The sequence below is a fragment of the Neodiprion pinetum genome, chromosome 3 (genome assembly GCF_021155775.2).
Source record: "Neodiprion pinetum isolate iyNeoPine1 chromosome 3, iyNeoPine1.2, whole genome shotgun sequence".
Lineage (NCBI taxonomy): Eukaryota > Metazoa > Arthropoda > Insecta > Hymenoptera > Diprionidae > Neodiprion > Neodiprion pinetum.
Window position 1 is genome coordinate 5,490,265 of NC_060234.1, and position 26,297 is coordinate 5,516,561.

At 38.8% G+C, this 26,297-nt stretch overlaps 1 protein-coding gene across 1 annotated transcript in view; it reads left to right on the forward strand.

The window, feature by feature from the left end:
- Window positions 1-26,297, forward strand: part of LOC124215660 (uncharacterized) — a 124,663-nt gene that overhangs the window by 21,271 nt on the left and 77,095 nt on the right. Inside the window, exon 2 of the mRNA XM_046619318.2 lies at window positions 21,286-23,176. Within this exon, the coding sequence (XP_046475274.1) occupies window positions 21,839-23,176 (1,338 nt within the window). The 5' untranslated portion in view covers window positions 21,286-21,838. The remainder of the gene's footprint in view (window positions 1-21,285; window positions 23,177-26,297) is intronic.

Genomic DNA, 26,297 nt, shown 5'->3' on the forward strand with positions numbered 1-26,297 from the left:
CACGTTCGAGGTGCATGGAGGTGTGCGTACACCGACGCGCATGAGCACGACTTGGCAGCTCTGCGGAGTCTATCCTTATGCAGCAAACAGCCTCGGTGTAGGCTGCAGCACGACCCCCTGCCTCCCTGCCTCCGTGTCGCCCCCCATTTCTCCCTTCTTCGCGTTTATTCGTGCTTCGTGTGCCTCGAGTGTGTATCAGGAGTTGGTACCACCGCTTATATTCCTGCCTGGAAGAGCCAGGGTGAGGCATTCGAAGTGGTCGTTTCGTACCCACTTCGGGGTGTAAGCCCCAATCATCGATTTTATGGATTTTACAAAATGGAGCTAATGGTAACGATGAATGAACCATTGATCTTCTGAGATTTTAAGGCTCCTGACATCACTGGTACCGTAAGAGTATCCTGATCGATTTCAAATCAACGTTGCATTGGAAAACAGTCGCTAGGTTTTGACAAGTATTTGAGAACCACATATCTGGTTCCTTAATGTTTTCTGCTAACTTTCACTACGTCCTTCACTTTCTTATCCTTACCGTTATTTTCGACCTGTCAGGTACCTAGCTGCATTTTTTCTCATCAGGTCCGAATCCTGAAAATTCATGACCCTTGTTCTATTTTTTCTCTACCGTATCCCACGACTTTGCCTCACTCAAGCTTTTCTTCAATTTCAAATAAGTTTTGTTGTCCTGTGGTAACAATTCCACCGTCTAATGATTTGTGACCAACGTATGTTATTGGAAATCATCTGAAATTGTGGTTTTCAAATTGCTGAAAGACGGTTTATATTATTAGGAGAAATTGAAAACTATTCTTATAAATTTTTTATTGAACTGAAAATCGTGTCAAATCATCAATGAAAACCATTCGATTGAGAAAAGCTGACCAATAATGAAATAATGAAAAATATTACAATATAATCAGCAATAATGAAAACATTCGATAATAATTAGAAGAATTTTACAATAAAAGGATTTAGAATCCTGCGTCTAGTTCATGATAGTTTTTAGAAAATATTTGAAATAGGTACAAAGAACATGTTCCAAAATCATTCATAATCATTTGAAATCGTATTCTCATTTTAACTTTCAAGATCCGTAATGAAAAAATTATAAGCAGTAAGAAGAAAGATAATTCACTCGGTTTTGTTTACTGATCATCGACTGTTAAATAATAATGATAGGTGTCTCAATATTTTTCGGCACAGATCTGACTGATCTGCGTCAAGATTATTTAGTCTCAAATGAATCTTTAAAAATTAAGTTTCCAGTCTGTTGGATCCGGTAGAAGTATTTTGTACCACTGGTTTAATACCGTTTAAAGAAGATGTGTCGAGTTGCGACGATTTTGGTTACGAAACTCAAGTCGACTCGGGTCGTTCTTACATTATTTCAAAGAAATTTGCATCTTCTAGAAATAATAATTAGGACGTGAGGTGAATCTGTATTTTCTTCCGTTTCGTTCGTCAAAGTCAACTACGTAAGACCTACACACCGATCTTGACACTGTTAAAACGTATAATAAATGAATTACAATATCAAAAAACGTCAATGAATCGGAATAAAGTAAAACTTGGGGAGATTCTAACAACGGTTTAATGATTTTTCTTCAATTTGTATGGGAATTTTTCCCGGAATCGGATAAAATTGTTGTTTTTCAACAAAAAAAAAAAAAAAAACTACTACTCGATACTCTCGTTTAAATTTCAAAAAAACAAAAAAAAAATTCTCTCACTTGTCACCGATTAATCACGGTTTCGACAGCATGAAATAATTACTTCAATACAGATCTCCAAACGTCACCGACAATATCGTGTCTGAATAACAATTTATCGTTTTTGAAAATATTGATATTCAAACGCCTCACCCTGTACGCTGCTGCATGTCTGTACTTACCTTTGCCTCCGTACCTGCCTGACTGTAAGAGCGTTGTGTCTGCGTCTTGAGAGGACAGAGAGCGTAACGTCAGGTGATATAATGTATCATAATGTAACCCAACCAAACAGCTCTACGTACGTACGTACGTACATACCTCGTAAGCTACACGCCCGCGCGTATAAAACTAGAGACACGCGCGAACGGCCATAATACGAGAGAAATTTTGTTTTCCTATCTCGCTGGAGGCGGAAATAAAGTGAGAAGGAAGAAATTGGGGGATATGAATATTTTTGAAAATAAATTAAAAAAAAAAAAGAAGAATGTTAAAATAAGAAAAATACGAGTCAAGCAACGCGAGTCAAGTTATGTTATGCGGTGTGTATTATTTTTAGTGCAGAAATAATCCGGGATCACCGCTTTCACTCGGAGAGATTGTGCAAAGGCCAATCTGCGGTGATCCCCTTTATATGTATACACACACACACATATGATTATAAATGCATATAAAATGAAACCATCGATGCATCTGGTCTCACGTTTTTTTTCCCTTCATCTTCTATTCATCTTTTTTGTGTCTTATTGTTAGTCCGAAATATTTCAAATCTAATCTTATATTACGAGTTTAATATTCGAAAAATTGAAGAAGCGGTATTTCAATTCAGAGAAAAAATTTTGGGAGTTTGATTTCTGTTTGAAATTGTTTTTTTGTTCAGTTTTCTATGGTAATTAGAATCGGATGAAAATAACTGTGAAATCTGATAGCCGATTGACTTTTTGTTCGAACATAGTTTCGATAGTTTTAATGTTATTTGGATCACTGGGTTGATTTGATCGAATTGTCCTGCTCTACCGGAACAAAATGATTTGGTAGATCACTGTCCCGATTAATTGACTCGGTCGGAGAAATTTCTTTCGTATCTTATTGTTAGTCAACTTTGGTCGTCTCGAGCGATAATCGAAACTTGTTTTTCAACTGGATGTACAAGAATTTATTTGATTTGAAAATTTTCTAAAATTTTACCAACCGCAGTCTTTACGTTTGACGTGGGACAAAGTTTAACCATGCGAGTCAATTAAAAATCCATTAGTTAAAATAAATTTCGTGTATGTACACAAGTCAACGATACTACGACGTTCTTAAAACACGTTAGAAACAAACGGTTTCGCGTTATTCAAATTTGAATTACTAATTTCTTATTTCTGGAAGGAATCGCAGACGGGATTTGTTTTCTGTCTTACTACGAACGCTGCGTAAAATTTTTTTACCAGTATGCATTCAATATCTGTACCAAACAGGATGTATTGGCGATTAAATTTTTTCATCAATTAAAATTGTGCTCGCCCTTGCTATTTTTTAGAACAGCCTCTTGTCGCTGGGTTTAAAATAAGGTTAAGATGAAAAAATCTCTGTGAATAGATGGTACCTGTCACTCATAGTTCAAATTATACACGCATTGAAAAGTAAAAGCGTATAACGCTTGTTCGAAAACTATTATACAAACATTTATACGCACGATGATTCATCAAACGCCGCCTGATATTTAAATTTCGGCATGTCTAAAGAGTAAGTATTCTGTAATGATGAAATTCCTGACCGAATTACAAACGACACGTCATACGTTGACATATTTTTTACATTCAATATACGGTAGACGATATTACTCAGGCATAATATCAACTCTTTACCTGATTTAATCGCAGTTTCACACATTTTTCCATTTTCTTCGATTTTCACGGATCTTCCTGATTTTTGCACCACTTTTTTCTCGTACTTTTAACTTACCTCAATTCCATTCGATTCCAATCGATTTTCCGACACTCTTACCGATCATCTGCAATTTCTCCCTATTCTACAAAATTATTATCGTTGTCACTGCGTACGGTTTCTTTCAATTTCCCTAAAAGTTTTTCCATTTTTTTTTTTCAAGTTCTTGTAAATTATTAGCTACCGTTTTTCATCTTCTCACCTTCACTTCGCAAGATTACTACCGATTCTTTGGAATATTTCCCGACTGCAATCGATTTTAATCAGTTTTTGGTGGATATTTATTCAATTTCAACCGATCTCTATTCGATCTCATCCAATTTGTATTCAATTTCATCCAATTTCAAACGATCCCTATCTGATTGTTTTTCGATATCAACCGATTTTTTTAAATCCAATTTCACCTGATTTTTTGCAAAGTTTCGTGATATCTTTCTTCCGAATTAGGTAAAAATATTTTCCGACCGTGATCGATTTTATCGAATCTCAACCGATCTCCATTCGATCTCATTCAATTTTCATTAAATTTCATTCTATTGCAAACGATTCTTATTCGAATTGATCAAATTTGATCCGATTGTTTTTCGATTTCAACCGATTTTTCATCCGATTATACCCGATTTTTCGCGGTAACCTTCTTCCAAATAGGATCAAAATATTTCCGGACCGCAATCGGTTTCCATTCGATCTTATCCAATCTCAACCGATCTGCATTCGATATCATCCAATTTCCATTCAATTTCATCCAATTTAATGAGATCCTTGTTCGATCTCATCAAATTCGAACCGATTTATTTTCAATTTCAACCGATTTTTCATCCGACTGCACCCGATTCTTAGCAACCTCTCTCGAGATTCTTCTTCCGGTGGAAGCCGATGAAAATTTATTAATTTCCTTCCAGTCATTCGCAAAAAAAAAAAAAAAATACAACCAAACGAAAGAAAGAAAACATCGTTCTGTCGAAATACCTGCCGAACCACTGCGCGCAGGAAAACGAAACTCCTTGGCAGTAGCCGATCCGTGAAGAGGGTCTCACTCGAGCGTGTATCCACCGTGGCACACGTTGCGGCACGCCTATAATACCCATCGCTCACACACGCCCGCGAAGAGACATTTACACACGGGTCCCGCGTGTACGACGACTCATATGTATCATCCGGCTTAATGGCCCTTATACCTACGACCACCTCGTCAAGGTACGCGGGTACCTCTACCTTCTTCCTACCTTCCTACCTTCGGACGCAGGCGACGCGAGGCGGTTTCCCCCCTTAAACTCATCTCCTGCACGCTGCAGGCACGACGAAGGTGTGTGTCGTGGTATGCAATGGTATAAGTGCGCGATCCCCGAGTCGCCTCTTTCTCCGCACTGCGTTTTAGTTGTGTTCTGCGGCCACACGCGCGAAGCGAACGCGTGTCAGTGAATTTCTGTGTAAAGTACGTACCAACCGAGTGGGTACCATGACGGCAATGACCCGCGGCTGGCCTTGCTGCTTTGTTCTCTTTCTCTTTCTTCCTACTCCTCCTCAACCTCAACCTCATCCTCGGTATCCTGCTTCTTCTTCTTCTTCTTCTTCTTCTTCGTATGCTTCATCTTTGTCGCAGACGTTCGCCGATGCTATGCCTCTTATCTACTCTTCCACCGCGACGATCATTTCGAGTAGGTATTCGTGCAATTTCTTACTCGCTGATAAATGTAGTTGCGAGCGATCGTCTGGAGTGTTGGTTCTGACACGAGTATGTCTGAATCGGCGATATTTTTCAGCGAAAATATTTGTGATTCATTTTGGTGTGGAAAAAAATTCATTAGAATCATCTGCGATCGGAATGTATTTGGGGAAAATTTTAATGACATTTAGTGAAGATTTATAATAATTTGAAACGATTGAGGGATCGGGAAAATTTTGGGAAATTTTGGAGAGTGCGGATGAACTGAGGGAAATTATTGGAACCATTCACGAATGGTGAGAATAATCACGCAGGATTCAGATTTATTCGGGTGGAAAAAAGTGAGGTAATATCGGTTTAATGAAACGATGTAGTAAGATTTATGAAAGTGCAGGAAAATCGTGAACGATTTCAGAAAATTGAACGAAGCTGCAGAACGATAAAACTCCCATATGCTTGAAAAAAAAATTTAGAAAGATTCTCAAAACTCGGGAACGGATCTGTACAATCAAAACATATCCGGTCGAGAAAATTGTGCAAAAAATTTAAGAAAATTTTGCGAAATTTGCTAAATCTAGTAAGACTCGTTGGGAGTTTCGGCAAATGGAGTAAAATGATTGAAAAATTTCTAGAACCGTGAGCAAAAATTGGTAAAAATCGATCAATTTTACTGAAAAACGTGAATCAGGCGACGAAGCGTGCGACGAGTTTTTGGTTCGAGTACAGCGATACGGATTCCGTTGAAACGGGGTCAATCGTCGGTCTAGCGTTGTTCATGAACCGTGGGGCCTTGCTATCAGGGGTCTCTCGTCATTTGCCCGGCTGGGTTTATGAAATGCGGCGCATCGTATTGTACATCGTCCCACATTGATTTACACACGACATTATACATATTTCACACACGTAGAGCACAAAGAGTAGCGTATACACGGGTTTCTGGCTATAATACCCGAAGTCGCATACCCATACCAGGATAGGATGACCAGTAAGTGTTGAGTTCCCTTGCTCGTTACGTAACAATAAATCAAAATTAACCAACAACAACGCGTTACATGTGTGTGTTAAGTGTTGCACCGTTGGCAGATAAACTCGATCGTTCTACAGTCGGCTGTTACTTTGCGTGGAATGCCGTTTTCTTGAATATGATGTCGATATTTTTAACGTTTTTTCGACAAATTTATTCGGATCGAGTTGCATCGACTGATGATTCAATCGTCAAAAATTTATGATGAAGAAAATCATGTGTTGAAGATTGAAAGTCTGTCGATATTAATTTTCATTTTCCTATAAAAAACAAAAAAATACTACAAACTCAACGTTTCTTTTAATAAACCAAACTCGAGCTTTCGTCAATTTTATAATGGGTCAGATTGTGTAATGATTTTTTTTTTAGTAAATCTTCCTGTTCGTTCATTTCTCTCGATTTCGCAACATTTCTTTATTTTGATTTCCCGGCTTACCCGCAATTTTTTCAATCATTCCTGAATTTTCCAAATCATTCTCACACTTTTTTTTTTCTTCAACTAATCGCAAGTATTTATCCACGCTCGATATCGATTTCAACGATTTCAAAATTATGTATTAAAGCTTAAAAAGCTGGAAGTAAAATCGTTTATCCTGAATCTTGATAAAAAGGGAAATGTACCTGTTGCAACGTTAGAGAAAATTTCATCTGAAATATTTGTTATTACCAATCATTCCAAATCACAGCCGTATTACGGCAATCAAGTATAATCGACGCATCGGAGGCTCGTTTTTGCATAAAAATTCATGAAAGCTCCGGGTAACGAAATCGCCGTTCATTTTCACAACAGAGTATGTGAAATTGGAAAACCCTGAAACAATCGTTTCAAAAATCGAGCGAGTTTCTTATCCGTGTTAAACAAAGCCATAATCGCGGCCCAGTCACGAGTTATTAATTATTGTTGAATATGTATACACGTATATATTTATATATGTATTATGTATACGTACATAATTAATTGAACCAAGCACGCTTTCAATTACCGAGGAAGAGAGCTGTTGCCGTGGGTTACACGTCGTCTCTAAGACACGTGCCTTGGTTACGGAAAGCGTGAAGTGAGAAGCCTTGTAATTAACGGTATATTAATTATAAATTGCCCTGGTTATCCACACTACCGTGTATGCACGACACGAGTGTTGTTACTGTTGTTATTCCGTCTGTGCAACATATTCCCCCCCATCCCCCCATTCGACGGATTCGAATTTTCGAAACGTGATACAAACAGTATCAATTTTGTCCCGCCACCTTTTAGCATTGATAAACGAAACAATTTCGACACTGAAAGAACAATTGGATATAAATTTACTGCTAAATCGTAGGAATTGACTTAAAACTTGCCGCGCCGTTTTTTTTTTTTTTGTCTTTATAAACTGAGAGAAATTTTTAGTTCCGGTTACCGCTCGGTCCTCAACTATTTTCATTTTTTATCACAATCGAAAAATATAGTTCTTGGTAGAAAATGAAAATTAGTTTTCCAGCCGTTACCGGAAAGTCTAGTATCCGTTAATGTTCTTTATCATTACGATCGCTGTTGCCATATTTTCTTTTTTCGTAATTCCAACAATATTCGAACAGTTTTTTTTAACGATACCTGTTTTACTCAATTTTTCTAGTCACTGTAACAAATTAAATTTTTCTCAATGTACCTGCACCGTGTATCGTACGTACATTTAACCAGAAAATTTGTAACAATTAGCGAATTTGAAAATTGTGACGAAATAAATTCGACATGTCGGATTGCAGGAGTGAATAATTCGCATTTTTTTCTGGCAATTTTCCTCCGGCACGTACTATATGTATAATCACGTAACATTGTTCTCTTCGCACCTGTCGCTGCTGACAACAGGTGGCATAGCTTGAAACGTCTGACACGTGTGTAGCGTGTTCGTACGCACATATGTCGCTGCACACACGACAAGATTATAACACGCATGGTAAGCCTATAATAAACTGGGGTAAACAGAGGAATCTCGGAGAACAGAAGCTAGGAGGTCGTTTATAATCTTGCGCAAAACTGCAGTGTGATGCAAAAGCTCAGGTTACATCGTCACGGGTATAATATTACACCCCAACAATTTCTCTAAGGATGCTTTCAGGCGTTACTTCTATATAGTCGAGTAAGAGACAAAAAAAAAAAAATCAAAAAATAATAATAACGCTAAGTAAAAAATAATGAGATAAGGGTTTGAAATTCACAGAATTATATATACATATATATTAGGGTGAGCCAAAAAAACTAACTATCGAACCTATGGCCTTAAAAGGTCCTGTTTACTGTGAAAAAAGTTCTCCCATTTGGAAAAACTGTTAGCTCAATTTTGAAAAGTGTCGCTGGCCATTTGAAATTTCCTATTTAAATTGCACGCATAGAAAATTTTTTTCATCACTCAAAACGCTGTAATTTTCGAACCATTTGAGATAAAAAAAATTTCAAGGCATATTCTTGCAGGGCATTAGATTGTCTGATAAAAACCCAAAGTTGGTTTTCTAGACTCAAAAATTTGCATGCTTACGGGCCGTGAAAGTCGAAGAAAAGCGGAAATATGCAGTTTTAGGACTCTACGATTGAAAATATTCATACTGAATGAAAAAACTTGAACTAAAATGAAATAAGGTGTGTGAAATTTTTAATTTTTACAAAAATGTCGCTCATTCAAACGCGGAAGATATTAATTACAGTCGGTAAAACAGACACCATGCTCAAAACTTCTTAATGATCGATTATGAATATCGAGCATAATATCTACATTATCCATATAGTTAACGATGATTGATTTTTTTTTGTTTTGTTTTATTCGTGAAGATGATTCTGTTTGTGGTCAAAGAAAAAATCGCAGAATATGAGTCTTTATTTTTTTTTTTTTCTCAGTTTTTGTTTTCTTTTGTTGTATTATAGTTCTGTGTAATATATGCAGGAAATACGCACAAGGAATAACTGCACGCTCTGCTTGTGTTCGTTTATAGCCAGACCAAGATTTCTAATTCGCAAAATAACTTTCCGTCAAAGCATACAAACTCATCGCGTGTGTAATTAGGTATTAACGTTGACCAACTTGCTCGCTGACTCTATATCCGTAATTCTTTAAATTTCCGTGTACGCGATGCACGATATTCTTACGATGATAATCATTCGTTGTTTACTCATAGTGAGAATTGAAAAAATTTTTACGCTGTGAAAAATCCAGATGGAAACGAAAATTCTATTCCAATATCACGGTAAATTCTCGAGTACAAAAAAATTTGATTTTCTTACGGATCGTTACCACAAAATTGTGATATTAAGGGCTCGTTTCTGTCACCGCATTTATTGCGCATCGATTTTTCCATCAAAAACTTCTCCGCATGACGCAAATTATTTTACCCATTTCGAAACACCAAGGGGTTTCAGAATCACTCGTTTCCGGTTAGAACGAATGTCCTGATCGCGCTTCCATCTCGAATATAATTCATTCCGTGCCCACGCAGAGCGAAACTATATTTATTACCTTTATTATTATTGCTATTGGCATTATTAGTATTAGTGTTATACTCGGCCCTTGATTATTATTCAGCGTCCGATATATAGTCACGGGAATGAAATATCTTGGCTACGTATTTCGGATCCCCTTGTAGAATTATGACGGAGAATGTTGATTTATGATCGTGGATGGAAAGGTAATTTACAAGAATTGAATGAAATTCACGGAAAATGAATAAATAAATTATATATTACGCAGAAAGTATTTTACAGAAATTTATTTTCTTACAGATTCCGCAATTCAGTTATTTTGTAAGGTACGAATTAAATTTTGAACCGTAACAAATAGGTCTAGTATAATTATCTATCGTTAATTAACGAAGTCGAGTTTTGTAATTTGAAAGGATGACCCCGCTTTTTATTCCCCTTCCGCAGTATCTCTGAATTATATATATATCATCGAAATACGTTTTTTTATTTTAATTGTTACCGTCGCTTCTTATATTTCACATTTTTTTTTTTTTTTTTTTGCTCTTCATTTTTTACCGTAATAATTAACAGCAGATTTCTAATTCACGTTTTACCTGCCTACTAAAATATATTATGTGATTATCATTTCCGGTAGCAATTATGCACAATTATTTATATACGCATATATACAACACTTGTTGCGTAATACGTACACAATTTTACATACTAATAATATCCCGATATGAACAACGAAAAATTAGAACTAACGTTCGATCTTCGATACAAAAATCCCTTCAACCGGAAGAAAAATTCGTAACGTATGTTTTTAGTTTATAAACTACGCGTCAATTTTTTTTCAAACACCCTTCAGGTTCAAATTTATCAAATCGTTCCACAGATCAGAAAGAAAAAAAATGTTTGTTTGATTTCGTTGCAATTTTCTTTTAATATGAACATTTTAGGTTCAAATTGTTCAAATCATTCTAGAAGCCAGAAAAATTGTTTTCATTTGATTTCGTTGCGATTTTTTCTTTAAATGTAAACATTTCTGGTTCAAATTGTTCAAATCATTCTACAAAACAGAAAAAAAATGCTTGCTCGATTTCGTTTCAATTTTCTTTTAATTAGAACATTTCAGGTTCAAATTGTTCAAATTATCTTACAAACCAGAAAAAAGTGTTTGATTTCTATGCAATTTTTTCTTTAAACGCGAAAATTTTAGGTTCAAATTGTTCAAATCATACTCGAATTCAGAAAAAAAATATCTTTTGTTTCATTTCGTTTCAATTTTTTCTTTAAATCCGACTATTTTATATTCAAATTGTTCAAACCATTTTAGAAACCAGAAAAAAAAAATGCTTGTTCTATTTCGTTGCAATTTTCTTTTAATGTGAACATTTTAGGTTCAAATTGTTCAAATTATCCTACAAACCAGAAAAAAATATGTTTGTTTGATTTCTTTGCAATTTTTTCTTTAAATGAGAAAATATTAGGTTCAAATTGTTAAAATCATTCGAGAAACCAGAAAAATATAAAATGTTTGTTTGATTTCGTTCCAATTTTGTTCTGCTCGTTAGCTCTCATTTGTTTCTTCCGTTTTTTTTTTTTTTTTATTTGTTTTTCTTTTGTTTTTTTTTCTCTCCACTTTGACCGAAGATTTGTGAAAGAGGATGAGAGAAACGGGGATACCGAGACGCCGCGTTGTCTGGATCGAATGCCTTCGGACACGCTTGACCAGCCGCGCTTTGTAACGTGTGGGAAAACCTCGACCGAAACCCGCCACGCACACCTTCTTCGTCGGCGACGGAGGTGGCGGTAAATACGCACGAGGAGAAAAACGCAGAGAAGACACTTGGGGCTCGTCTCCTTGAAACACTCGACGCTTCGTGTAATTCCTTTCCTTAGCGCCTCGGTAAGGTCCTCCTCCTCCTCCTCTAATCGTAAGTATTTCTTACCTCCGGTCGGCCAGCTGCACCAGGAAACAATATCGGCACCGAGCATTTCGCTTCGCGTTTCGTTATCAACCTCCGATCGATGCCACGTTCGGGAATTTAACCTCCTCTCGAACTTTCCTTCCCGATTTTATGTAACGTCGACGTGATAAGATCGCCGGAAGAATAATAATCGGAGGGATCAAAAATGCGGTATTCTTAATTTTTTCTTTTTTTTTTTTTTCTTCATCGCACGACTCTTTCAAACACTTGATTTCTTGCTCAAATTTCGCCAAAAACTACCACAGAACTTTTTTCTTTCCTCACTTTAAAATGTGCGGAATGATTGTTGTGAATTTTTCGAATATCCGCTTGGTAAAAAATTTTTTTATCACACGCGAGGAAAGAGGTGAAGGATAAAAAAAAAAAAAAAAACAAAAAAAAGAAAAAATACGAAACAAAGGAAAAGAAAATTTTTACGACGAAACGTGCTTCTTTGCAATTTCGAGATCAAGGAAAAAATAAAGGCTTGCAGAGATTCGTTGTTTCGTTGTACGCGTAGTGATGCAGAAGCTCGAAAGCTCGGAGCCGACGCGACGGAGAAAATCTCCGAGCTTTTGAAGTTACGGAAAATGGAAGGACAGAGGAGAAAAAAAAGAGGTCGGTGAAATCAGGGGAACGAGATGAGTTTGCTCGAAAAATAGTTCCTGGCAGGTTCTCTTGTTTTTTTTTTTTTTTTTTTTTTTTTTTTTTTTTTTTTTTTTTTTTTTTTTTTTTTTTTTTTTTTTTTTTTTTTTTTTTTTTTTTTTACTCCTAATTTTAATATTCTTTGTTTGAAACTTTCGGGGAACGAAATTCCCTGTTAAACTGAAATCTGTCCTGACACACGACGTGTACGCGTGCAGTGAGTATATAATGCGCGAGGTATGTACGAAGGGTGCGATGCTCGCATCGATCGATCGGCATTCACCCTCAGCCTCCGAAAATTCCCCCTTTAGGGAAGAGGAGCTATCGGAATCTATTTTCGGATCATTCATATTTTAACTGCTGTGTACCATAGTGGGTTTCATACCCATATTCGACCCACCGGATGCATTCCATCGCTTCAAGTCGTGATAGGTTTTCATCGTCGAGTGCTCTGGGAGAATACCCGTAATGGTAAAACGATTCGGCATTGATCGGAAAGGTGGGGAAAGAACGAAGTGCGATTGGAAAAACGTTGCATTTTCTTCGGTTTATTTCGCAGGTTGATTGTTTAAATAATTTCGTAGGACAGCGTGGCCAGGCGCATGGAAAACCTGGAAATTTTAGGGTGTTTAAAAGGAGTCGTGGAAAACCTGGAATTGTCGGGAAGATTTTTAATTCGGTCGTGAAAAAAAAAAAAAAAAAAAAAAAAAAAACTAAAGACATCGGTTTTTCAACGTGGGAATTAGGAATGATTTTTTGAGGTAACAATTAAGTTTACTTTTTCTCCTAGAGAAATCAAATTGGCTTAAACTGACTTTTCTTTTGTACCATAATATTTTTTTTTGTTCAATTCGAATTGAATTTGAACCGAATATAAAGTTGACAGGCTGAACGATTTAGGTTTTAGTAACTTACTGGAACTGGGAAAATTTCAGAGGAAAATTAGGGTTTTAGGTCCTGGAAAAGCTGGAAATGTCACGGAATTTTTTGTTCCTAAAAATTTGTGACCACCTTGTAGGATTTCATGAATTTGACCATTTTCCAGCAGGCTTCAAATTGACCAGAATGGATTTAGTCAGATTTGATGTTATTGCGTAAAAACTTTGTGGAACAATTTCTTGAGTGTTGAAAAAGTTTGTACAGAAATTTACGAAATTTCATCGGTGTTTGTCGAAATTACTCAGCTTATAAAACTCCAAGCTAAACCTTAGGTGAAATTTGAGAGTTTTCATCAGATTAAAAACATTTTACGGGATTCGACTGGTATTATTTCTGAATTTATGTACCGGGAAAAAGGGTCGAAAGTGTAAGGAGCTTCTGATATTCTAGCAAAGCAATTTCACCGACGATCAATAAAATCACTGGTAAATATTCAGTTGTAAACTTGATAGAAAAGTTTTATTCTTCGTTATTGCGATTGAGCATATAACGAAATAAGCTCATATTCGAAACGGTCGATTATAAAAATGTGATAAAAAGACACAGAGGATATTTTTGCCGATACAGTTATACGAGAATCTAAAAAATTGCACGAGAGGTACAAAAATTCAAGAAGAAACGAAAATGTTTTGCCCGGCAAAAATGACCATGAGATTTGAATGACCGTTGCATGCTTTATACGCGATACCTGAAATACGTGTGAAAATTAGTCGACAGCGAAAACAGAAAATTAGCGAAAATCAATTGTTAAAAAAAAATGTGAAACGTAGATTTATGCTGCAAAAAAGATGACAATGGTTGGGATTAGCGATGTTCGATGCTTGGATTACACAGGTTTGCAACCAAAAAACTGCACAGATTTTCACTCACTCAAACCGGGAAAAATATTCAAAAAATTCCATCGCGTCAGGTTTTTTTTTTTTTTTTACCCGTGCCTGTAGTTTCCATTCGGAGTGAAACTCCGGTTTAATTCGAAAACTGATATCCTATTCTTGATTTTAAAAATTCTATACAAAAGTGATTTCCTACTTCCATTTAATATGTATTTAAACGAGAATCAAGAATAAATACAAACAGGGAAACAGAAAATGGAAAGCTGAAACATATTCGGAGATGTATCAAAGAGAAAGAGAAAAGGTTTCACAGGGGAAAAGAATGTGCTTGTAATGTTGAATAAATTTCTTAAAGAAATCGTTTGTTTAATTTGTAAAAGTAATATTGTTTAGTTTATTGTAATAAAATGGTGGTTTCCTTCGCTATTGTTGTACTTTTTTTTTTTCCTTTATGCGAACACCTTGTACTTTGCAAAAATACTGTACGCGAAGGGAGGGAAACGGAAGTAATTTTTGGAATTCAGCGGACCCGAAAACTTATTGTTTACCAAAAACACGCCACTTATGTTTTTCTTTATTTTTTTATTTTTTTTATTTTTTTCACCCGCGGACCTGTGTTACTCATTATTCGAAGACCGTAAATTTCTCGAACCGTATAATATTCCCAATTTCATTTTTCGAAACTTTCCAAACGGTCCGCGTTATTATCGCGACGGCGGTGATCCCGGCACGGGGAATTTTAATGGTTAAGATTTATGCGGCTATCGGTTTTCGAGGCAGTGCATCAGCGGCAGCAGAAGCAGCATTTAATACCGATTTTCATGTCAGGCGGGCGAGCGTTTCGGCTGACAGAAGCAACGCATAAGCCCGCGAATCGCGTGACTCCGGCATTATGGGGGTGAGGAGGAGAAAAAGCTCTGCTTGCGTAGGTATCGCAGCGGATAACGACGCCGGTTACGTTGGGCCTCGTTCACCGTTTTCAACGTTTCGCCCTTTACTTCCCGACGGAGGAATTATCCCCCAAAGTGGTGGCTTCTGCAGTCCCACTGGGCGACATCCCTGCCTATAGATTTACCCCCCCTCCCCACATCTCCACCCCGCATTCTACCCTTCGTCAAATGTCTAGGTATATACCGTATAAGTACCCGTTACTTTATTAGAAACTTTATAATCGGAGCTTGTATTACAAATCTTACCCAACGATTACGAATCTATACTGAGAGAAATTTTTATTTCCGGTTAACGCCGATACCATTCATCGTCAAGTCTTTGCTTATAAGTTTACTAAATTAGTCAAATTATGTTTTGAGTTAGGCAGCATTATTCAAAGCAGTTCTCGTTACAATAGTATCTTGACTTCAGGCTCACCGACAAAATTAATTCTTCAATCACCGAAAATCAGGGTACCCAGTTGTTTCACGAAACATCAGCGTAATTTTTACTTTTTTTTTTTTCTTGCAAAGAGGAAAAACGTTCGTGGAGATTTCTTTTTCTTTTTCTCGACGATTTCAAAAAAAAAAATATTTCTTCATTGGTACCCACTATTTTAGTAAGCATCTTTTAGTCGACTGATGATAACGATGGTATTATACAAGAAAATTAACAATCAATTCAAATATATGTATAAATATTCGATCACGATTTTAATAAATACAAATTTTTGATGTACGTATTCGGTAAACAATAAGACTATGCACGATTTTTATTCCGAGCTCTTTTTTCCAGATCTTATCCAATTTCTCTCTCTCTCGATATCTAGTATCTCGTTTTTGACAAAGTCGTTCGGGGTGAGTAGATTAATAATAGTAATATACATACACGTAGATAATACGTATGCGTTTTGACATGGAGAAATGGGAATCAGAGTCGGAACAAGAGACGGTGGAGGAGAGAATGAATATATCTTGTGAAATCTTTCATCCGATGGGAATAATTTGAATAACAAATCGATGAAATGAATTTCCAATACCGAGCGGCCTGTTTACAATATGCAATTTGCATACACGGTGTTGTAAATATATGTACCTAAAACCGTGTACACGTATTTTCACCCGGGTTCAAAGCTTCGACGGATCAACAACGATCGGTCAAAAAGTTTCTCAACAAATTTCAAATTCACGTTCATCACGTATACAATCGGGTTCACTTTTCTCGTCCAACCTAATTTCCATTTCATAAATTTTGATCAGCCAATTTTATCGAGACCCAAATTTTCTTTTTTTTTCTTTTCTTCACTTTAGTCTACTTTGTCAATAACAATTTGGTGTCCAACAGCGGATGCGCTTATTTATAATTCGTTCATCAGGGTTTGAAAATATACCATATCTAAGGCAGAATAAGATGGGAAAACGTGGCGCACGAAGCATCTGGTGCAACGATCACGACTCCCGTCTAAAACTTCATGCCTTGCGGCTCACTGCGGAGCAGCGTTTTTCTTCAACGATTAAATTACCCCGGCTACATCCGGTCGACAGAGTTCAAGACGATCCAACATCTCACAATCGGCTCTGCAGGTCGTTTACTTGGTCATTGAAAAGGACCTGGTAATATCGTCCCAGTCACGAAACTATTTTTTGTGATATGATTGCGAATTTCAAGAAGAAAAAGTAGTCGGAATTCTATTAATTCTCTGATTTTTTTTTCTGCTTCTCATTGATTTTCTTTACATTTCACTAACAATTATAGACCCTAATGAGAGATGCCGGAGTAGTTTTAAAATTTTTTCGGCGGGGTTGAAATTCCGAATTTGAAAAGTGTCTAAAACGCCAAATTCCGATTTTTGCTTTGTCGCGAAATTTGAAGCAAAGAAATCAAACTTTGACGAAACGTCAAAGTTTCGAACGGTCCGAAACCCGATTGTCAAAGTTCCGGAAGTGCGATATTAGGAAAATTTGAAAATCCGAAACGTCGAAGTCCAGAATGATCGAAGATTTTCAGCTCTATAAACTTCTGGCTTGGGTCAATTTCACCACTTAGACCTTTTTTTGTTTTGGATTTTGGATGTTTTTACGTTCGGAATCCTGGTCGTTCCGATTTTAGATTTTCTCAGATTTTTACGCCCACTCGTTGAAATAACTACGCTGTGTGAGTATATTTTAATTGTCGGAATTTCACTAGCTGGAAACCTTATTTTTCGGAATTCTTCTCCATCAGAACTTTACTTTTCGAAATTTTGTCCTATCGTAACTTGAGTTTTCAGAATATTTAATTTCGTAACTTTGAGTTTTTCGCGTTTCCGGCGATTCGAAACTTCGTTATTACTTAAAAATTTGATTTCCCTACTTCATGTTTCGCCACGAAATAATTCTTCGTCAGGCGCATTCGGAACTTCATCCCCGGCCCAACTTTTTACACCTTTGCACATCGACTTGTAACTTCGTCGATTCGATAATCTCTTCATCCCATAAACATTCGCAATCATAAGCCTGGATTCACAGCGGTGAACGAAATGTTATGTAGACTGTGAACCCCGATGATTACCCTAATTACCTACCGTGGATGATGACGATGATGATGATGATGATGACTCTTGCAGCCGTAAAGCAGCGGGCGACGAGGCAGAGCGGATAAAAGTCAATTCAATGCTCCTCGAATCAAACGACTCGAATATCGCAGCTTGCAACTTCCGCGTCTAGCGGGATTCGATAACCGAAGACGACTCATCGGAAAACCAACAATAACTCAATGAACAAAGTTTTCTCGCAAACAGACGCAATTATGCTTTTGAATCTTTGCAGGCATCGTTTGTCTCACTGACCGATGACTGACACACTGACTCATTGCGCGTTGATGCACACAGCTTATAATCTTTCTTCTTTTTCTTCTCCTCATTCTTTTCTTTCAACTCGCGCAGTACATAAAACGTAGCTCAGATTCTCGAGACTGCACTGAATAAATTCCAGATGCAAAATTATCTCTCTCTCTCTCTCTCTTTCTCTCTTTCTCGACGACTGTATGTGAATATACTCCGCCTTTACGATATTCGCACACGCGATTGCTCGAACCTTTCACTCCACTGTTATATTCGACGCCGCACGTTCATTGTCAGTCGGGCTGATCACACGCGGTATTCTGTGTACGTCACAGTTTGATTTTCTTGAAAAACGCGTCGGCCGAAGTAGATTATTGAATTTCTTTCTCTCTCTCTCTCTCTTCCTCTCTCTTTGCAAATGTTGCCCAACTTCTTATTACGATGTTTGTTTAAACGTCCAGCAGTTGTGGTTTCCAAGTACTCTCACGCCGAGAAAAATTTCATTTGTTACAGTAACTAGAAAAATTCAGTAAAACAGATATCGTTTGAAAAAAACTGTTTGAATATTGTTGGGATTACGAAAAACGAGGTACGCCTAACCATTTTAAGCCATCGTCGATCATTTTTTGGTTTTTGCAACGCAAAATCAGTTTCTTAGGTTTACTTTACTTTTTTAGTTAAACAAGGCTTTGACGTCAATTTATTCTTGCACAAGCATTGAATTTTCGCAACAGTTGCAAGAAAATAAAGCAACAGCGATCGTGATGAGAAAGAATACTAACGGATACTAGACTTTCCGGTAACAGCTAGAAAACTAATTTTCATTTTTTACCTAGAACTACATTTTTCGATTGTGGTAAAAAATGAAAATAGTTAAGGACTGAGCGGTAACCGGACCTAAAAATTTTTCTCAGTGCACGACTCTGTGTCTTTCCGTCTCTTCTTGCGTCTTGTGAAGTATTTTTCGTTTTTCTCTACAATGTTTTTTTTTTTTCTTTTTTTCGCGCAGGTTTCGATCTTAGTTTCGACTTTTTACCGGTTCGTTCTTCCGCGTGTGTAATTTAATACCGTGTAAGGTTCTCTCGCGTAAATGAGATCCGTTTCGGTTATACAACTGGCTGTGTATGTATACCTGTACGCTAGTTAACGTGTAAGCTTAACTTTATCGTTGTATCTTTATAATTTAATTCAAGTATTTTACCATAATAAGGGTGAAACTTTTTTGTAATATTATCACGGCTTTGTGTAATCCGAATTTATAGTGCAATCAACGGCAATTGCGAATTTTTCACATTCTGCAATAATTATACAAGTTTTTTTTTCACCTCGAAGGATCGGGGATAATGAAGGATAAATCGATGAATGGTGGATGGTGGATGCAAAATTTTAAAATATTATACTCGCTTGTTTAATAAATGTGATTCATTACAGTAACCCGAAGTGTTACAAAAGCGAATGTAAGAATTGAATTCAATTTACGGAAATAATAAACGCATGAAAATTTGTCCACGAAGCATTATTCAGAGACAATCATGCGACATCCGAATCTTTGCGGCCCTGAAAAAAAACCTGTCAACGTTCAGCAAAAATTTTACGGTAATTGGAAATTAAAATGTAGAATACGACTGAAGAATTCTCGATTTTAACAATCTTTGCTAAAAAGTAGCTTATTATATCGATCGTAAATTTAATACCATTTAAAAATTACATTAAAAAAATCACAGATTCACGTCTCATTTTATCGTCGGACAACTGAATTCCTAACTTATCCAATCAGATATTTGTTATCAAAGAAAAAACAGCAAAACTTAGGCCTTTCAAACGAGTCTACGTTAATTCTTTTTTTCACCAATGAATTCGTAAATACATTAAAAATTATTGTATTCTGTCTCCAAATAAGCAAATTATCAATACTTGCAATTATTCTCTTCGTCGGCGTATTAATTCGTCGCTACAACATCTTGAAATTCTCGTTACCTTTACAGGGTTCTCTTTTCACCTATAACCAATAGTAATAACAATAATAATAATAACAATACCGATAAGAGTAATTAGTCACAGTTGAAATGTTTTTCCAGGATATTTATTCAACCTCGTTATTTAAACGACGGAGAACTTCGACCCTCGGTTTTTTTTCATTAGGTTTTGCATTTTTATCCACGTGTAATATCCATTGATCAGGATCTTTTCCCACGTTGCTGTATATATATATATATATATATATATATGTATACCCACGTCACCGCTTAACTCTTGGGGTTAATTATTCCAGGTTGTATATAAAATTCTAATCCTGTAAATGACCCGAGCATTGTGATCACCGAGGAGTATTTATATACCTGACCATCGTTGAATAGAAAATGAAAGAAGAATTTGTGTGTGACTTCCCGTGCCCTCCTTCCTGCTTCCGATTACTTACAATTGAATTACTGCACGCTTATATCACGGATATCAGCACTTGCACCATATATTATGTATACAGCGGTAAACGCAAACTCGCCATTTTAATTTTATATTAATTCTCGAACTACCGTTGCAACGTCTTTCTACAAGCTTTTTTTTTTTTTTTTTGGCCACGTGGAACGAATCTCCGTCTTACGATTCACGCGAGGTAAAATTTTGTTTCCAACTATTTTAACGTCTAATATGAATCGTTCATTTTGCAATCAATTACCGATTCGATTACACAAGAATTCCGCTAATGATCGTTGATCGCCGGTTTCTATTTGATTTATTTTTTGTCCCGAGTATTTTTTTTTTTTTTTCTTTTTATTCAACCCGAGGGAAAAATTGACGAATCGAGAAAAAATTTGAACCTCCTATTTTTCATCACTCGCGCTCGCGCCGTAACTACCAACATCCGCACGATTAACGAAAGCTTGATTGCACGCGGCATTTCATAGTCGCACCGCATCATCGTTACATACCATAATTAATTAATTTACTTGCCTCGTCGAGAAATTATGCTTCATCCTGCACATATACGAACGCCGTAACTTAGCAGGATCTCTCATGTTTTATTTGTCGTGTCAGATTTAAGTCGCGCGTAAAGCTACGCATATGTATATATATATACATATATGTGTGTGTGTGTGTGTGTGTGTGTATATATATATATATATATATATATATATACACGCACACAAGTATTACGTTACATCCATTATTCGGTCATTCACATCATTGCTGCAGCGTTATTTCAATCTGATTTTATTTTATTTTTATTTTTTTCTCTTTTTTTTCTTTATTTTACTCTGTTTCACTACCTCGTTTTTATTTTCAATTCTACTGTTTCTCTCTCCTGCTCTCGCTCTTTCTTGCTGCATAAGTTTCTTACTGATTATTTTTAGTTTCATTGTCCCTACCCTTGTTCCTGGTTTCTGTTACAGATTAGGAGCGACATGGGTTCGACTGTTGTCTGAAAAAAAAAAAAATGTATATATACATGTAGGTATATACAAAAAATACAGGAAATCAATAAACCCCAACGAAAAAGATCCGTCCTCGAAGCACTGCCGATGTAGCGAATTAATAACAAACGCAATGCAAGAAACAAAAACGAAAGTATGCTAGATAGAAAAATTAAAAAGAAAACAGTGAAAAATAGAATCATTGTTTTCGTAATCGTTATCATGGTGGAAAAATGTGTCGTCCAATCGAGGGTGACGAATTCGGTGTAACCAGAGAGTTTGAATCACCGATGGATAGATGTCAATGATGAAAACACGAACGTTGTTTGATGAAAATTGTTAGATCAGCTGACCAAAGAGAAACATATATATATATATATATAAAAAAAAAAAAAATCTAAAAAAAAAATTGAAAGCTACCAACAACACAAGTAACAAAAATAATGCGGGCATAGATGATTGCTGGTAGAAAAAACGCCGTCACCATCAACGTCATTTTCACTCCGATCATAGACGCCGTTAGAAGAAGACCATGCTGGGAGTGAGCCAGCCGAGTAACCCGCCCTCGAGCCTCAGGCACTCGGCCAGTTTCTCATGCCTGCAGCGTGGGGGTGCCGGTGGAGAGGGTCACAGGGCGAGGACGTCGACGCTGCCGCAGCAACCGAACCCCCAGCACAGTTTGGGGGTCACATTGGGGTCACAGGGGTACGTGGTAGGCACGAAGGGGGATGCGGGCGAGGACCGAGTCCTGCAGCTGGATTCAAACGACTACGGTTTCGCGCGCACGCGTCCGCGGCTGCGCAGTACGACGGGAGTCCTTTACGAGGAGGAGGGGGGGGCCGGTAGCTTCAGAGAGACGTTGCAGAGGGCGCGAGAGCGCGAGCTCGAGGCTACGCCGGCAAAAGGGCGTGACTACGGGAAGAATTTTGGGACTAACAACCCACTCCGCGGTGCTCTTAATCTCCTGACAACGTCGACCTCGTCCTGGTGGAAGTTCAGGCCCCGGGACGAGGCCCTGCCGACCCCGGAACGGAAGTGGTCCAGCTCGACGAGCTCCACCCCCAACGACCGCGGTGACCGGAAGTGGTCAGCGAGCTCAGCCGTACCCACACCGTCCGTCGCTTCACCTGGTAACGAGCGGAAGTGGGCGGCAGGAACTGGCGTCTCAGCCTCCTCGGGCTCCGCCAGTCAGGACCGCCGCTGGCGCTCTCTTGGCGCGTTGCTCCGGACCCCCGTCCAAGGCCCCATCCACTCGGGACTCGCGCCTGAGGCCCCGAGCTCCGCCCCTCGCGCCAGGGCTGCCACACGCACCGTACAGCCTCAGGGTTCCCACTCAGCCCGCGCCTCGCGCACGGGCCGCGAGCTCTATCGCGAGAGCTGTGAGCTCGTCGCGCCCTCTAGCGAGCGCTCGCGCGTCAGTCGACGATTGTACCAGGATCCTCCAGGGGCGGAGGATGAGTCTGGGGCCCGCGCTAATCGCGCCCAGAGCTTTTACCTTCTCGACGATTTCCTCAGGCCTCAGCCCGCCGGGCCCACCTCGCTTTCGCACTCTTTTACCTCGTCTTCGGGCTCTTACGCACACCAGAACGGCACCCTCAGGGCGCCCGATATACCCAAAAATGGAACACAGATCACCCTTGCCGCCAGCGTTGTCTCCAACGGCACACCACCCAGAAGACACAACTCGAGCTCTGACAGCCTCGAGGTTGCCACCAGTCCCCTACCACCCCCCGTTCCACCACCACCGCCGCAGATTCTCACTGCCAAGGAGTGGCGCGATAACAGGAGCGACGGAGTCACCAGGGAGAAGGAACTATGCCCTTGCAGGATGTGCAGGAACGCAAGACACCAGAAGTCGGTTAACGAGGAGGTGAGTCCTTTTCGTTTTGACGTTTCTCATTTTTCGTTGGCCGGTTTTAATCTTCTGAAATTTTTTCCCGTCACGCCAATTATTTTATCCTGAAGGATACTGATGCTCGAACAAAATTGTCCGAACTTTTCTGAATTTACCTGTACAGTCGAATTTTTAGTGAAATTTTTGCCGTTAGAACAGTTCCGAGCTTTTCTTGGGTACCGGATAATAAGCTGGTGAACGGTTTTGGTTCAAGTGAGAAGCCAGCGAGCAGGAAGTTATAAAAATTTCTTTTTCAGTTCACGATTCACGGGTTAAAATTTTCTTCCGCGTCAAGAGGCCTGCGTTTTAATTGAATCATTGGCTTTATCCAAATGTGTCACTAAGCTTTTTGTCTCCAAACGTTGAATTTATAAAAATTTTTTACCCGACTGTACATCCGACAGATCTACAACCTGGTAAATTAAACGAGCAAACATTATCCTAGAGGGGTTGGATTCTTCGTGAGGGTAAAACCAGCGTCGTTTCCATATTGGGAATGTTATAGTTTTGCGGTGTATACATCGTCTAAAACGAGGTTAAAATTATACCGTAACTTTGCCTACCTTTATGTACATGTATCCGCGTATAATATGCATAAAAATTTCTCTGAAGTTAAGAATTAAGATCCCAATTATGCGATAGCGTGTAGCCTCGTATCGCACATAACATACGGCCAGCTACGTACAGCTAAACACATACACAGGTACTAAAAATACATAGATACGCTTTGAACGCTCTCACACGATCAGGGCACACTCCATATTACACTTTATGTTTCGTCACGGTGTCACGCAGTCACGGAGTTATTACCCAAGTTCGGTATACACATACCTGTATCCACACCTACATGTATACACATATATACACATCACGTGCGCAAAGTCGTGAAAATTTTTTCCACACGAGAATTTCTACCCCCTTTATAACGTAACGCTTGAAAGCGACATTGGGCACCAAAAAACAGGAGAAAAAGTGAACGAGCAAAACTTTTTGACTTGACCTTTTCTATTTCACGCGAAACGACTTTTTGAAAGTAATACTGTTTCTCTCAGCGGCTTTGCCAGGTAATTTTTACCTATTTTTCGTACCAGGGTCTTCCTTAACCCTGTAATAGGGACACCTTGTATACCTAACGCTCGGTAAAGTTCCGTTGCTACTTCGCAGGGGCGGTTATATCTACTCGAACAATCTTTGACCGGTCCGTACCGATGCTGAGACTCCTCGATCGGTGTGTGTGCTTTTACCTGGATCGTGCATCGGTATGCGTATTCTCGACTGAGTATATGAATTCGGGCCGTACCTTGTATACTTACTGGCGAGAGTGGTTGTGTGGCCGTGGTGGGTAAGGCTGTGGCTATGCAGTGTGGCCGGCATACTCATTGGTCGCTAGTTCAGTCCAGAATACAGACAAACCCTGATCTCGATCGGTCATCGGCTCTTCCAGATCACCGGATGATCGCGAAGGGTTCATTTCACTAAATCATTCTCATTATGGTTGGAAACTTGAAATATTTAAGAAGTCACCGGATTGGCATGTCCTTTGTCTTTATAAGCAGTCGTTCGAATCCGATAAAAACTTCACTAAAACATCAAGACCGATTCAGACCATTACAGTATCTTCAGAGGCTTAGTTCGTGCAACGAAATAACAGTCTTTTGAACTGTTGAGAGGTCGATTGATCCTGGTTGGAAGGTTGATTTTCCTCTGCTGGAATCGCGAATGGCAAAGTCACTCAATCAGATTGGTCATACCATGGCTTTTGTAGCAAGCAGAAAGTGCGATTGTTTTTTTTTGTCGATACGAAAATCGCTGTGCTGTCTACTTTTGAGAGCAATCCAGTTTTAAGTACTGTTTTGTTTCTTCTATTTCGTCACGTTTTCGTCCTCCTGAAATTCCGGCTGATTTTATGTTGGAAAACAAGTATTTCTCTTTGAGCATTTCCGGCTTAGAAATCCCGTTGAACCTATAATCGTGGAAGCTCAGTAGTAGCAACATGACCGGCAGCTCGAGTGTGCAGCGTCTATTTCTGATGCAGCCCCCATGCGTGGATGCACGCCACATCGTTGTCGCCCGAGTTGATCCCCGCTTTGAATTTTCTCGTGTCCAAAAATAGTTGGCAAATAGGACAAAAACGCTTCGCCCGTTCCTCGCAAGCGGCGACAACGCTTCGAGGCTTCGGAGGCAGGGAGAAGGAGGGCTCGAAAACGAACGGTACCTGGTTAAATGCACTACCGGAGATGAACGAGGAGGTGGGCAACCAGGGCCAGCATTCAACGGCCGTCCGGACGGATCGCGCTCAAGGATTTTCCTCAGTTCGCTTCGCTTTATCTATTGGAGTTCAGATCACTCGCCAGTTTCGTCTCGCGTTGCAGCAACAGCAGCGAGCTGGCAAAGTAACGAGTTGCACCGCTCGAGCTTTGACCTTATGGATTTCTGCCCCCGCCCCTTCCCGTCGCCTAGTCCACCTTCAAACTTCCGACGAACCTTCACTTCTTTGTCAGAATACCTCTGTATGCCTCTTGGCTGTTATGAATAGCGGTAGACAGTCACCGGTCGGCACCGCTGTCTCAGAATACGTTCTGTTACCTACTCCCATCAATCGTACCCGAGTACCCACTATTCCGTCTGGGTGTCCAGTCGTCGTGGAATTTGACTCTCTAACCCGGAAATTTATTCAGGGAATTCTATTCATCTGCATTTGGGAGGTTAACTCGTCGGAATTGGTCGGTGCTAATTCACTCTCCAACACTCACGCGGAGAGATACTTACTCGCACTGGAGAACTTTAAACCGAATATGGCACTGGCTGATTCAAAGATCAGTCACTCGAAATGCACCTCAATGAGGTGCTCAGATTAATCTTTTCAAAAATTGCCACTCCTCGTGATGTAAGAGGTTTCACTTGTGATGGTGAATAGTCATTGAGCTTTTTATACCTCTTCTTTTTTGTCTCTTTGTTATCTGTTTCTTCAGTGGATTTTCGATTCTTTAATTGTCTAGGCCTGGGATCGTCATCGGATTTACAACTTGACACTGATCTGTATCAGTGTTGTGGAATACAAAGAAAATCTAATGTCACTAATCTTCTTCTTTCTAGA